Source organism: Chlamydotis macqueenii, chromosome 3 (assembly GCF_036417535.1).
Source record: "Chlamydotis macqueenii isolate bChlMac1 chromosome 3, bChlMac1.mat, whole genome shotgun sequence".
Classification (NCBI taxonomy): Eukaryota; Metazoa; Chordata; class Aves; order Otidiformes; family Otididae; genus Chlamydotis; species Chlamydotis macqueenii.
Genome location: NC_141558.1, coordinates 34,411,907 through 34,427,124, shown reverse-complemented (window position 1 = coordinate 34,427,124; position 15,218 = coordinate 34,411,907). Strand labels below are relative to the sequence as shown.

The 15,218-nt window shown below is 41.6% G+C and overlaps 1 protein-coding gene across 4 annotated transcripts in view; it reads left to right on the top strand.

The window, feature by feature from the left end:
- Positions 1-15,218, top strand: part of FILIP1 (filamin A interacting protein 1) — a 111,326-nt gene that overhangs the window by 52,894 nt on the left and 43,214 nt on the right. For all 4 annotated transcript variants that reach the window (XM_086744708.1, XM_086744706.1, XM_086744710.1 and 1 more), the window contains 2 exons: positions 9,174-9,347; positions 11,397-11,575. In XM_086744708.1, the coding sequence (XP_086600834.1) occupies positions 9,174-9,347; positions 11,397-11,575 (353 nt within the window). The remainder of the gene's footprint in view (positions 1-9,173; positions 9,348-11,396; positions 11,576-15,218) is intronic.

Genomic DNA, 15,218 nt, shown 5'->3' with positions numbered 1-15,218 from the left:
ATCACTGTCGAAAAAAATGCCTGGGTGGGTTTGTTCCTCTAAGAGAAAGGGTACCTATGCCAGCAGCTCCAAGTGCCTCCCTGGAGTTCAGGTCAGAGCACCTCATTTCAGATGTTTCAGTTCCTTATACAGCCAATGAAGCATTTTCAAAGAGCAATTTAGACAACCTGAGTTACATGTCTAATTAAGATACTTTTAATTTCCAATGGATTTCACCAAATTGGATGATGGTATAGAAATACATAACCATGGAGGAAATAAAAGAATGTAATGAACAAGGGAAAATGAATAGGAGAACAACTATACTGATGTTAGAGTGCCAAATTTTTTGTGGTATTTGTAGTGTTAGTACCTAGGTCTTATATATACTTATGAATTAAATCTCACAGAATTCCTGGGAAGTATTATTTCCTTTATGGAATGGAAATTGGAGCATGGTGAGGATAATTTTATGTGTGAAGCTCAAGAAAGAGGTCCATGAACAGAACATAGATCTCTTGAGTCTTGGTCCAGACCAGTTAACATAAGATTAAGGGGCAGATGATAATACAAGAAAGAGGAAAAGAAATGTTTTTCTGTTACTACACTTTCTTTAGTAATAAATTTTTCTTCTTAAAGAGGTGCTAACTGATCACAAAATAAGTTGTGGTTACCAGAGGAACATGGCAACTTACCGCACGACTCCAGCAATATAAAAACACCTCAATGTGTGGGAAATGTCCTGCAATTTTAATGTCTTCCTATACTGCTGGAGTAGCTCGTGATTGGCCATTCACCTAGCATGTGGAAAGCTGCAGCTCATTTCCTTAGCATGAATAAACCAGAACAGGGACTTAGTCATTTGGGTTTTCGTGTCTGATTTGGAGTACCTGACCCAGGGAGCTCTCCTCTGTCTTTGCAAGCATTGTGGTGACTAGTGCTGGTCAGAGAAAAGACCTGAAGTTGCTTTGTTAATTATCTCATTTGTGAGGATGTCACATACCAGCCCTGAACTGCCAATACAGTTATTCATGTGCTGTTGTTAATGATTCTTCCTGCTCAGGTATCCAAAAAAGTGTTTTAATAGATGCTTCTGCCTCTCGCTGCTGGCTGGTTGGATCAATCTGTGGTGTCTGCTTGCTGCCTGGCTTCAGGTCATGTGCAAAATTTTATTACATGGTTAATGTTGGCTGAGATGTAAACTGTAGGACTGGATACGGCAAATCCAAATGAGCAGGTTTGCCCATTGTGATGCATTGATGAAGCATATAAAGCATATTCCAACATGCAGATTCGTGCACGTAACTGACAGTGACCCCTTGCAGTGGTCTCTCTGTGCTGACTGGATCATGACACTGTAATTCTATATGCTGCAGTAACTGCCCCACGGTTCGATAATATCTAGCAAAGCATTATTTCAGTGTGAAAAGACAAGTCAGGATATCCCAGACGCTAATAATTCTGAAAACATCAAGCAGTGTGGAGTTAATACTTCTCAGGGCCTTGCCATGGGAATTTTCTGGCTATGGCCCAGACTACAGATAATTAATTATGTCAGTGAAAGGCTCTGGTGGCCTGTTTTCTTCAGAAAAAAAGTGACATCATCCATGGAGCTCTCTGGCAATAAAGCAGAACAAAGCTGTGTGGGCAGGAAATAACAGACAGATGTCTTCTAGTGCTCATTTGATCTGTTTCAAAGCTTGCTGTAAGAAGTAATACATTGCTCAGCGCTGCTTCTCCTCAGCTTCTCCATGCAATCTTTAGCATGGACTTTTTTAAACATAAGAGGCCAAATTAATCTCTGATGTAATTCTTCTGAAGCCATTTCAGAGGATTTGTGCAGTGGATGAGCTGGTCTATCATGTGCTTCTCCTCCAGTATTGATTTTAGAAGGACTTTCTGTGTTATCACTGCAAGATAATGCACAACAATGAAATACATTGTATAGCTCTAAAGGTTTCATACAAGGCCGGAAAGTTCTGCATGGTGTGGAGAAGATAGGACAATTCTGTTTCATATCCCCAGAGTCATGAGGGATCACTTGTATTTCTGGATATATTTCACTAAACTTTTGTAAGAAAACAGCTTTCATCTCTGAAATAACCTCTTTACATCCAAAGTAAATCACGTACATAGACCCGAGTCCAGAAATGTTAACGAAATCCATGCAAATGAACTCCACAGTTACAAGTATTAGGAAATCAAACTAAGATGAAAGGCAAGAAAAAAACTTTGCTGTACATAGAGTCTTCCTTGCAAGAAAAACTATGTATACGTGTCATAAGCCAGCATTTTGCGTGGCTAGAATCATTCAGTGAGTGATATAAACAAGGCTACTTCAGATATGTGATATAGGAGAGAAAAATATATATTAAGCTTTTAGCAAAAAGGAGCTTTGTACGATGCAATATGCAGTGGAGCACCTAATTTCTCAGCTTTGAAGCATGCTTTGTACACTAAGTGCATCTGACCTGGAAGACAAATTGCTACCCAGCCCTTGTAGCAGTATGTAGGGATAGCTTGAGGAATCAGGCCTTTAACAACTGTCATTCCAGTAGGCAGGGGTAATTTTTATGGCTTTCTCTATTCATATTCATAGCATCATGACACAAAATGAAGAAAGTGCACTTTCCTTTTAAATATTTCAATTTCCTCCTAAGGTAAGAAAGGAAGGGAAGTTACTGAGTTTAAACATGGATTAGTGGATTAGTGTTAAGAAAGTTTTCCAGGTACAGTTTTTCAAGTACACCTGCCTGAAGATGCTGTCTTCACTAGAGTAAACTAAACAAACACACAGTATTCACACTCTGAGGTCTCTAATGGGAATTTTCAGAGACAGGACTATACCTGCCCTGGCAATGACACAGCATGAACTCGTCCTGGATAGCATGGAAAGCAGTGTGAGAACATCCTCCTGATCTCCCTCAGAAGGATGCCTTGTTTGTGATATTTGTTAGCTCTAGGTGAAACATTTGTAAAGTCTACTGGAATTTAGGAAATCAGCCACCGCTAAGGCCACAACATTACATGGAGAACCTGTGACCTTATCCAGTTTCTGATGCAGTGCAGAGCAGCTGTTGCACTATAAATAACCTGAACTGTGTGAAATGCATGTAACAACTTAAGTAGAAGTAAAGGTTCCTGTCTGTGGTTTGATAGTTATTTCTTGCCATTAATCACTGGCAATAAAAATATGACTTAATAAACATTAAACCTCTATTTCTTGGTGGTTTCACTTGTGCAGGCATAACAAAGTGTCATGATAACTAGAAAAGAAATAGCTGAAAGTTGGAAATATCAGATCTTCCAAATATTACATAAGTGTATTCCCTGTGAATACTACTCCTGCTTTTGAATTTTCAAAGCTTCTTTCAAATAATTGAGAGGATTCTCATCATGTTATTGAAATATTTAGATTTCTCTGAAGTAGTTAGATGTATTTTAGATGGCTCCAAACATGGAGCTATGAAGGAAATAGTTACTGGTAACTGATTTCGAGAGGCACACTGAATTTGCAGGAAGGCTACTTACAAACAGAATTCAGGAGAAGAGTTTAGGAGATACACTGGCAAAGGATCTTGTGTTGGATTTCACTCTCAGCTGACAGTGATTACTTTGTGTCCATTCAGCCCATCTTGAAAACAACTGTAATTTTTTTCCAATTTACTAGGTGCCTTACGTGAAATGAGTTTGATCAGCTCAGTCCCATTTCCCAGGTGACAAATGGGCTGTGGCAAGAATTCCCCGTTTAGTGGGTGCTGAGTTTTGTTAAGAGTCTCATGGGAGAGGCCAAAGACTGTGGGAATGGGGAGAGAGGGCTGTAGTAAATCGGCAGGGCAGGGCACGAGAAGGAAGCACGTCCGAATGCCGAGCTTGTGTAACAGTCTTTCCATTGACTAAGAATTTGGTTGCTAGGCTGCCAGTCCCCCTTTACAAGCAGCAGAGTCATGCTATTGTTTCCTAAATGGTTTTAATTTTATGCAGGGACCTATTTACATCCTCTCTATATCATTTAAATATTTTACTAGGCATGTAGTAAAGTGAGGTTTGGAACTCAGACCTCTGCTCTGCTGAAGCCAGCAAGCAAAAGGAAGGCCTTCTCTTTTATTCTGCCAAAAAATGAGTATTTCGGGGTAATCCTGCGAAGAGTGGCCTCACGTCATTCCTCCAGCTGGGTGGCTAGCATGTGCTTCTGAAGGGAGGGGAGCATTGTCTTAGGGAATTCATATTTCCCAGGTAGAAATGCAGACCCCACATCTTAAGTAAGTGCACTAATCACCAGGTAGTGGAGAGGAGGGAAAGGACAGCAGGCAAAACTGTGCAGGGTGGCAGTGCTCCATGGTACTTCAGCCTCTCCATGGGTGTACTCAAGATCTCAGGTTACCATACTTTAGATTTTGGCAGCTCCAGTAAGCACAAAACGAGACTTAGATACAGTTCAACTTTGCAGTTCCTCTATCAGCAGGGACAGCCAAAGGAGTTAATTGAGTACTGTGTCTAGTTCTGGTCCCCACAATTCAACAAAGATGCAGATAAGATGGAGAAGGTCCAAAGGAAGGTCACGACGATAATCAAAGGGCTAGAGAACCTTCCCTATGATGAAAGACTGAAGGAGCTAGGTCTTTTCTCCCTGGAGAAGAGAAGGCTTGTGGGAGACCTCATTACAGCATTTCAGTACTTAAAGGGCAGCTGCAAAGAAGACAGAGGTGCTCTCTTCACAAGAAGCCACATGGAGAAGATACAAGGCAATGGGAGAGGTTTCATTTCAACATACAAAATAAATTCTTTACAGTGAGAACAATCAATCACTGGAACAACCTTTCCATGGATACGGTAGAGTCTCCATCACTGGACGTTTTCCAGTTGCGATTGGACATGGTGCTAGATGATCTCATCTAGGCTTCCTTTCCCATGAAAAGTTGGACCAGATGATCTTTTGAGGTCTTTTCCAACCTGGGCTGTTCTATGGTTCAATGAGTTTGATGGCAGGCTTTGCTCCTGGAGAAGATGAGTATGGAAAAACACCTCTCAACATATCTAGCCTTCTGTGTTTCTTGCCTTGAGAGTATTACTAAGAGGTAAAAGTGGCCTCTTCATTGATGTGTTTTCATTGCTCCTACTGTTTAGGGAATCAGATACTTGGGAGCACTTAATTAACAGAAAAGTCTGTTTATTTTCTAGAACTTACAATCTGAACAGTATAGATAGAATGTTGGCTTGGCATTTTCGGTAGGACAATTTAAGTAGTGGAAAAAAAATAAAAGTAAATGAATGTATTTTCTAAATTCTGTATCTTGACTTTAAAGAGCTTTTCCGACCAATTGCAGCCTTCTGGACTTACACAAATAAGTTTTATTGTGTTACAAACTGTTGCAATATGTGGTCTTCTCATGCCTGAATACTCTCATCAGAACACCAACAAAACAAAAAAAAAAAAGGACTTGAGGGATGGCTTTCCTGTGCCAAACACTGTGTTTCTTCTACAAAAACAGCTAACAACTTTCCTCTGGGATTTATATACAAGTTTACTTCCAATTTGAAATCTCTTCTTTGTGTTTGTCTCCTAGCTTATGATTTAAGCTAAATAGCATTGTGCTTTGAGACAAGGAGGCACGTACAGTAGATGTCCCTCAGTAGAAACAGCTTGCCAGTATGGTTCCCTCTTCTTAGCTAGCACCTTCCACTTTGAGTCTCTTGTATCTTTTTTCCAGGTATACGTGTTGAAGTAGCCCAAGTGTTCCTCTACAGGATTGTTCTGACTTGTTTTCTGAAAATGGTCTGTATCCTGTGGTTTAATATAATGGTAGTTGTTCACTATGCATTGAAAGATAGCATCTCCATGTGAGCTCTCTACTAGTTGTTTCAGTGGCAAATTAGTCATTTGGAGGAAACATGAAATCGCAGGTTACACAGGCCTGCTGTTTCAGTGCTTTCCCTCTACATTGATCCTAAGAAGTTTCAGAGAGGCTAACTGGAGTTTGCAAATCTCGAGGCTGATGGGAGGTTAAGATGTCGCCCAGGCCCCTCTCTGACCTCACTTAGCTGCCCTTCAGAATCTCCCTATGCTGGGGCTTATTGCTGACCAAATAAAAGGAAATTTCTATCCAGTTTATTATTAGCACAAGGCCCCTTTTTTTTTGGTCCAATGCTTCCTAGCAACCTGAGTATCTGTTTGTTAGTTTGCTTTTCACAAACTGTTATCATAAGTCCATGGAAACAGAGTACTTGGTGAATTAGCCGATACCCTTGAAAAGACAATGATAGGAGCAATGGCCAAGGCCAGAAAAAGCAGAAGGCACCTCGCCACGCTAACGTGATCCAGATCCTGAGTGCCTGCAGAGCGTGGGGTGCCCAAGAAGGTTTATGTGAGCAGGGAGCTGTCTGTGCCCTGGGGATGGTGCCGCCCCCCCTGTCCCGGACTGGGTACCCTCCCCTTGAGCTGCAGCGAGGGATTTTCAGGGCTGACACCTTTCCCCTGTCTGCTGAAGCTAAGTGTGTCACTGCTTGCTTTTAAAGATGAAGCAATGATTAGGGGTTTCCTTCAAAGCTCTGGACTGAGCTTGGGCACTTTCTTTCCTGCTTGGGGTGCCGGTTCCTCCATTCAGCATCACCTGCTCCCCTGGCCCGACTTCCTTCAGCTCTCTCCCAAACCCACAGCTTCCCAAAAATCTTTCTTAGCTGGCAAGTTGTAAGCTGTTTCAGGGTCTCTCATTCCCTTGTGCTAAAGTTGCTCCATTTTAATCACCAATGATTAAAGAGTAACAAGGCTGGAAGGAAAGTATGCATGGCAGTGCACAGCTGCAGAGGGGCTGGGGGACTCGCTGCGTTCGGTCCCTCTGTCAGCTATCCCTGTATTAAATGACCATTGCAGGGCCTGGAGTCCAGCTCTTTGCTCTCCCAAGTCAGAGCGTTAAACCACCAAGCCTGAGTTGTCTCTGTTTGCTCTGTCTGGCTCTGCCAATGTTTAATTATGCCATCTGGGACCCAACAGCTTCAACAGGAGAGAATGAACCCATCCTCCTCCTCTCCCGAAAAGCATAGGGTCCAAGGTGTGCCTGTCCCTGAGGAATGGGATGTGTGGGGCCTGAAGTTTTCTGTGCTCAGGACCAAAACAAATCAAGGTTCCAGCATGCTTGTTTGTGGCCCTTGGTGCCTAAGGTGGAAGAAGGCTGACCCCTCATCCTCCTGTTTTCTGTGCTCCCTTCGCACAGCGCTCTCCCTGAGTGTGCCTGTGGCATGGGCCCCCTCCTGCAAGGCACATAGCAGGACACCGAATCTGTTCATTGGGGCAGGACACAGATACGGGCCAAAAGCTGTCTCTTCCTAAAAAGCCCTAAGACAACACGTCATAAAATGATGATATTTATAAATTTCCCCAAACTCCCTTGCTATCCTATTAGACTTTTAAAGGGCTTTTTCTTCAGTATAGAAGCATTGGCCTCATAGTAACAAAGACACAAAGATAACTGTTATTTCTACAGAGACATACAAAATTATATATTATTGAATCTGTCTAAAACTTTTCTAAAATAGCATTTTTCCTTTATGGAGAGTGGCATATTCCCAGGATGTGATGTAGTGAGGTCTACAGGCTCTTTTGGACCCTTTGGAATGAGCCCACATAATTCACTTGTAGTTTTGACATCCATGAGTGATGCACCTTTCCCACGCTTGTGCTGAAATAACATTAATACTATTCTAGTCTGTATTTTGTATCTTGTAGACATGCACAAAGCTTTTACTTAACATTACAAAATGTTGTACAGAGTAAGCCCTTACAGCTAGCTGTTTATAAGTGGGCTAGTTCTCAACTGGGTGGCATGATCTTTGCCTCAAGCTAATTTTGTGTTTTATTTTCATATTACTCTATTTGATTAAAAAAAGAAAAAGATTGAAGGGTCTTTGCCATTTCCTGAAATTATTTCCTCGCTCATTTTAAAAGCAGGTGGTTTTGTAGAGCTGCTATGCCTCTGTGGTACTGGGTAAAGATTTAAGATTTGCTACAGGGATAATATGGAGCGCCATTACAAACACTGTGGAAAAGCATGAAGTGTTACTCAGTTCATAAATCCTAAACAGTCACTGCTTACATAGGGGTGGGATTTGTAAGGGATTTTTCCTAGAATATGTGAACCTTTCCTTAGCTCTTGATTTGCTTTCCAAGCTCACATGGGTTGAGTGTCGGAAAGGCAGATGAGAGAAAAATTGGTGCCCATACCATTCTGCCCCCCATCCCTTTGGGCTTGTGAGAGAGATGGGAAAATCTGGGACCTCCCTTGTGCCCACTGAAAACTTGTACCTTTTACAGCTCCTCCCTGGATCATGGCCTTATAAACCTGCCTTGAAGGGCAAGCAAGTGCCCTGCCCCCATTTTACAGATGGCTTAACAGATGTTGTCAAGTATCATTAGAAACAGAGTTCAGGATTAAGCGTTTGTCCACAGCATAGCCCTAAAATGCCCCTTATTCCTAGCCAGGTGGCCTTGCAGAGCAGTCTCATGCCTAGATGCCTGCCTGAAACTGGGGGCTCCCACTCAGGGCAGAGAACAGAAGCTGGGACCCACGCTCCCCTCGGCCTCAGGAGCACTGCTGCTCCCAGGTGCAGCCCCCTGGTCCAGCATCAGCATCCCTCCTTCACTGCCGGGAAGCTTTGCTCAGCCTGTTTGGGTCTGCTGCCAGTTATGCTGGTTAGCTGGGGTCTGCAAGGTTTCTAGGGTTTTGTTTAAACAAACAAAACTTAGAAAAATTTATTTTAAAAAATTACTTGAAGAGAACATTTAGTCACAAAGATTCAAGGCTGTCTGAGAAATATTAATTCAGCTCACTTGTGCTCCTTGTTCTACTCATCTCCTTACCCCAGTCAGGGAACAGCACGTACAGTGACTAAGAGAAGGAATATGAAGAGTAATGATGTTCCCTGGCTATAGTTGCAACTCAGGTGAAAATTCATTGCATTCAAATGTAATGACAGGCAGGAATAGAATAATTTATGCCTACAAGAACTGCATTTGGATTGCACAGATCGTGTTTACTCTGATATCTATCAAAGTTTTTATATTTGTATTAGCAGCCCATCATTCTTCTGCTTTATTTTATTTTTGCGTTTGCAGTCCATACATATGAAATGCCTGTATTTTCCTTGTTTTCCCTGTTGGTTAACAGATTGGCTTATGGTACTGATTTGCAATGTTACAGGCAAGGGAGGATGTGATCCACATGCTGAAGACAGAGAAAACCAAACCTGAAGTTTTAGAAGCTCATTATGGGTCTGCAGCTCCAGGGAGCGTGCTCCGAGTGCTACACAGGGATGCCATCCTTGCCCAAGAAAAGTCTATAGGGGAAGACGTCTATGAAAAACCAATTTCAGAGGTAATAACTTCTTGATTTACATCATTACGTCTGTGCAGGGGGAATCATAAGCAGAAGTAAGATTCCACATGCTTTGCATGGGTGCAAAGCACGGAAGAGGATAATACAGCACTTGTACAAATGGCAAGAAATTGAAGAAAAATTGAATCTTCTTGCTCACTCAATCATAGAATAAATTGTAAGCAAAATCCCTGTGTTTGAACACCAACAATAAAGAGCTTGTATGCTCCTTAGGGCTAGTGCTGTTAAGCGAGAACCTCTACTGCTCACAGCACTAACAAGCACTCTGATTTTCTTGGCATTTTAGAGCACTGCCATGTGGCCAGTTAGGAAAAGAAGACCTTCAGACATCGACTTTGACCATATTTATGGGATCATAAATCCATAATCATTTTACGTCACTTAAGCTTTCGGACTGCAAAGTCAGTTCAGCCCCTAAAGGAGACCTGTAGGATTCGATCTCTTGCTTTAAAATCTAAGCAATAAATGAATGTAGAACAGTCCTGGGAAATGTCTGAGGCCAGCATGAATGCCAAAATTAGCAGCCACTGCTTATGTTTATAGTTTCATAACAGTCCAGGGCATTGAGAAAGAGCATGCAACAACATACAGTATAATAAACTGTAGGGCCTGTCCAAATCTTCATAATTCCTCCTATAGAGGATTTAATTTTTCACCAGGAATTGTTTCTACCATGGGATATCTTTATCCTATGTATTCTGATTGAAGTGCCTTCTGGAATTTTTGGGATGATAGTAAATAAGGAAAACAAACAGTAGCATTTGGGAGCATGCTTGAAATACTGTCAAACAAGATTAAAAGAGCTTAGCAGGGCTTTTGTCTAAAGAAGCTGATAATTTGATGTGGACCCCGGTGTAAAACTTTTGTCATGCGTAGGTCCACAGGAGTTATGTTGGAGCTAAAATAGGATGGTGACAAAATTTCGTAAGTCCAAAAGATCTGCTCTCAAAGGCTGAATTCAACCTGGCTCCTTTACAAAATGTAACGACTGTTTTGCTTCAACAGCCATGGCCAACTTCTGGAGAGCAAATGACCTTGGTCTTCCTGGTCTCTCATTTCCTTCAGCTTGCTGAGGCACCCTGTGAAATGGCAACTGCCCAGCGCAGCCAGGGCTGAGGAAGACATGATTCTCGCAAGGCAGGGGCTGGGACTGGGCAGAGCATGCTCTGCTGTGCTGGGGTAAGCAGGCAGAGAAGTACCAGGGCTGCAGGCTGCTTCAGCGGGGGGGAGGATGGAGTTTGTCATCTGCTCCCAAGGAACACTGAAAGGAGTGACATGAGTAGCTGTGGTGGCTTCGGTGTGCTCTGGCAACTTTTTAGACATGCCTCTCTGGCCTTAGTGTTTCTTTGAATAATAATTGGCATATTTAATTAATTTTTAAAACCCAGATGACAAAAAAAAAAGTAAAATGGTGCTAATAAAGAGAAATTTCTGTCAAAAAACAGGCTGAAGGGAAAACCCTAAGGCTTATAAGGAATTATATTTGGTAATGTAAAACTGAATCTATGCTGATCCTAAGTAGTTTAGACTTTTTATCTCAGTAGTCCCACAGGTGCACTGAAGATGCATAACTCAAATCTCAGCCTTGAGCTTGCACTTTATGCTCCACATGCGGGTCTCCAGTCCACATCTAGGTGCATGAACGCAGGCTCCCAGGGTCTGGGGCATCTATCCCGCCCCAGCAATTGCTACAGCTTTTCCCATGTGAAATGAGGAAAGCATGCACAGCACGTTGCCACAGGGGAAATTCTGCACTGCAACAATATTATTTGTTATCCTAAAACTACGTGAAGTTCTGTCCTTTGTGTATCTGAGAACCATGCAAATGTTTATTGCAAACACACCGTCCAAAGAAATCATTACTTTTACAAGACAGTTACTCTTATTTCTAGTCACTGCTTTATGTAAAGCCCAAGGCATAAAATTATGGGACTCACATTTACCAAACACAACATTGTTGGTTAATAAATCAGATGAAGTAAGCAAGGCGAGCTTTAAAACAGTTGATTCTCCTTTCCTACAATCCAGCTGGACAGACTTGAAGAAAAGCAGAAAGAGACATATCGGCGCATGCTGGAACAGCTCCTGTTGGCAGAGAAGTGCCATCGCCGCACAGTTTATGAGCTAGAAAATGAGAAACATAAACATACAGATTACATGAACAAGAGTGATGACTTTACCAACCTCTTGGAACAGGAGCGGGAGAGGTGAGTACCTGAGACAGTGCGAAGAGTATCCACAATGTCCCAGGGTCTGTCGGTTCAGCAGTGACATGGTCTGGTATTTTCTGTGTTTAAATGACACTAAACTCATGTGTAAACTATTTGTAAATGTTGATCCAGTCACATTATTAGTAAGTACATTACTGTGCAAGTCTAGAGCTGGAGGAATACCACTGAATGTTCCTGTAGTATGTGCTTGAATTAAGAAACAAATTTGTTTTGAATTACTCATGCCCGTTTTGGGTTCACCTCCTGGTAGCTTTTGATCAGATGTTATTTATGTTGGCTAAGTTTGGGGCCGGCTTGCTCAGCCAAGCGCTGCATTTTGTGAAGGACGGAGCACTGTCACAGCAGGAGGTCAGGGTAAGGAAAACCACAACACACATTAGGATACTGGCACACAAGTGGCAGGGACTTTGCTATGCCCTTCGCATTTCGGCTTGCCAAGTCACAAACCATTTACATCATTTTTCATATTTTTGAAGACATGTGCCTCAGGCAAGATCTACATTCCCCTGGAAGAAAATATTTTTGTGTTTTACAAAATATGCCCAGCCTGCGATGGACTATCTCAGTGTTTATCCCACAGGCTTATACGCTCCAGGTTTTTTTCTGCAAGTGTGTTTTCCCTGTGGGAGTAATTTGTTCTCTGAGTTTCTAAGAAAAGAAAGAGCACCTACTTGAGGTGAAGAATGAGCACTGAGTAACAGCTTCAGTTTTTCAATATGAAATTTTCATACTCATACCATACTGTTTGAAACCAATCCACAAAGTCGTTTTTTTTTAAAAAAAAAAAGCTCTGAGAAGAATACTTAAGGCAAGTTCAAAGAAGAAATGCTTTTGAGGAAACCACAGTCTGGTGGCAGACATTTGCAAAAAGCCAGGAGCTAAATTGTTTTGTGTATTTCCTGAGCTCAGCTCAGCGCCAGCTTTGAGTAGGTGGCACATGAGCTGAAGTGACCCTATTTCCTGGTGTAATAGCTGCTGGTTTTCTGTCTCTTTGTTTTCCTGGGTTGACTGGCAAACTTTAAAGGACAAAAATGCTTCTGCATCTTAGCAATTTGATTCTTTTAGCAGAAAATAAAAAATTGTTGTATTTCCAAGCAAGGAGCAATTTCACATCTGATTCTCATAGATGTAATTTTTTCTCTATGCTGAATATCCATGTCTGTGTGGACATGCAGGCAATTAAAGTGCTAGAAAAGTAAAAGTGTTATTGAAATACCATTTACATTTCTCTTTACATTTTATATTCACTTTAATTTGACAATTGTTGCCTTCTTATAATTCCTGCTCAACACATGAAGGCTACTAAATAGCCTAAGATTATGACATTTTGAACTAACTTCCTTCAATGAACTGATTAAAAAGCTTTCTGTCTCACATTATTACTGCTGAGATACCAAGTCCCCTCTCTCTGGGCATTTTCTCATACTTGCTTTTTTGTGTCTTTTAAACTTCAGTTTTTCTACATTCTACAATTAAAAAAAAAAATAATTAAAAAAGGAGAAATTGAGTTTGAACTTCTATTGAAAACAGATCTTTAAGAGCAACTAAATCCACTTGCTTTAGTCGCCAGTGCCTCCGTACTGGTGACTGTGGGGGAAGAATTGCAGTGCCGAAGCCCTTTTGATTTATGTTGAGTGACATGAGAAACCTGATGTTTGCTATTTAATCTACTTTGTTTGTCTAAGGCACTAATGAGAAAATTCGTTTCAAGTTTAGTAGTGACCAAGCAGAGAGAACATGGCATGTAGCTAAACATAGAAAACCAAGCATGCACATCCCTCCCACTCCGGAGCCCTCCTCCCAGATCACTTGCACAGAGGATTAGCAAAATCAGGATGGGCTGGAAACCACTCATTAGTGTATAGCCTTGAATTATCTCAACTCCTTATCTTTGTTTGCTGAGTGCACATGAAACTGAGGCTGCACCCACATCTTTGTAGGTATTAAAAACTAAAAGTAGTATCATTTGAGGGCTATATTCTCAGTGAAAAAGAGGGTGGTGGGATGACGTCTCAGGAAAACCCCACAGGGGCAATCAGCAATAGATTTTTGTCAAAAAGAGTTTGTAATAGAAAGATTTAGTTGCATTAGGTTAAAACATACAAAAACACTCCCATACTCACTTAATCTGTACATTAGGACAAGGAACTACCTTACCCAAAGGCATTTCTCAGGGTCCTGCCTAGGCATTCTTGTTTTATAAATACCACTATATATATAATTTATTTTACTGTGGTGCTTTGAGGCCTGAGGGTTATTTTATTAAGAGTTGAACAGACTTGTAGTCTCCATAAAAAAGAAAAGGAACACGAAGGTGAACTTTGCCCGTCAGCCACTCTGCTGCACTCACAGTTAAAATGTTAATGAGACAGGGTGAGCCAGAGGAAGAACAGTCCTGTGGGAGACCAATGTCACAGCAGTCCGGTACAATGAGAGCAGTAATAATTTCTGTCCTGGTTCTAAGTAATTTAAGTAATTTCTGTCCCCACAGTATTTCACCAATCTTTCCCAACTATTGATGCCCACACCAACTTTTAGAGGCCACATCTGCTTTTGCTGTCCTGTGAAAGTTTGAAAAAGATAAGAAAGGGAAATTCTTTAAGAGCAGAAATATGCCTCGGTTCTAATGTATTTCTAGCACTCTCTTAATGTATTTGCTTTGGAATTTTTTTTGCATACACTTTCATACATTATCTCTAATCCATCCACATCAACATGATATGAAAGCAAACAATCCCTATGAGGGACTAATTATTAGGTCAGCCTTGCACAGGAAGGAAGTAACAGGAAAACATGATTTGTCAGGAACAATTATGCATGAAAAGTATAAGAGAAAATTGTACACAGAGATATTAAAAATGTAGACAGCTAGGAGGGGTAAATGGAGAAAGCTGGAGGGCCTGACTGTTGCTGTTGGCTCTGCAACACAAAGTGCAACTGAGTTGTAGAAAGGTTGTAGAAAAGGTTAGAATGTTACAGGAAAAGAGTAGTGACAACCCTTTGCCAGACAGAGATGAAAGAAATCTGGTACTTTTAGTGAAAGGTGCTTCTACAGACATGGTGGCTGAAGTGTTTTGCAAATTTCCCTATAGTACGCTGTAATGATATCTAAAGATGGGAATGTTTTCGAAGTTAGGGACAGTATTTTCTACTTTTACCATTCAACCACAGTTCCCCTTTACCATGCTTGCCCACATCAGCCACTGTTCTGGTACCATCAAGTTGTCCTTGAGCATCTCCTATCCCTGTGAGTGCAAAACTGCCGTCTTCTTCCTGAGGAGGCTGAGGAATAAAGAGAAGAGCTCAGAGACCTTTGGTGGCAGATGGTGGGGTATAAAATCATAAAATAGTTTGGGTTGGAAGGGACCTTTAAAGGTCATCTAGTCCAACCGTGCTGCAAGGAGCAAGGACATCTCCAATCAGATCAAGTTGCTCAGAGCCCCTTGAATGTTTCCAGGGATGGGGCATCTACCACCTCTCTGGACAACCTGTTAAGGAGTCTCTGGTCTCGCAGGTGGAGAGTGAAGGGTCTGGAGCTGCACTGACAACGTGGCTTGGAGTGGACAACTGAATAGCAGGCAACCACGCAGCAAGAGCTGCAATGATGAAGTTGGTCCTC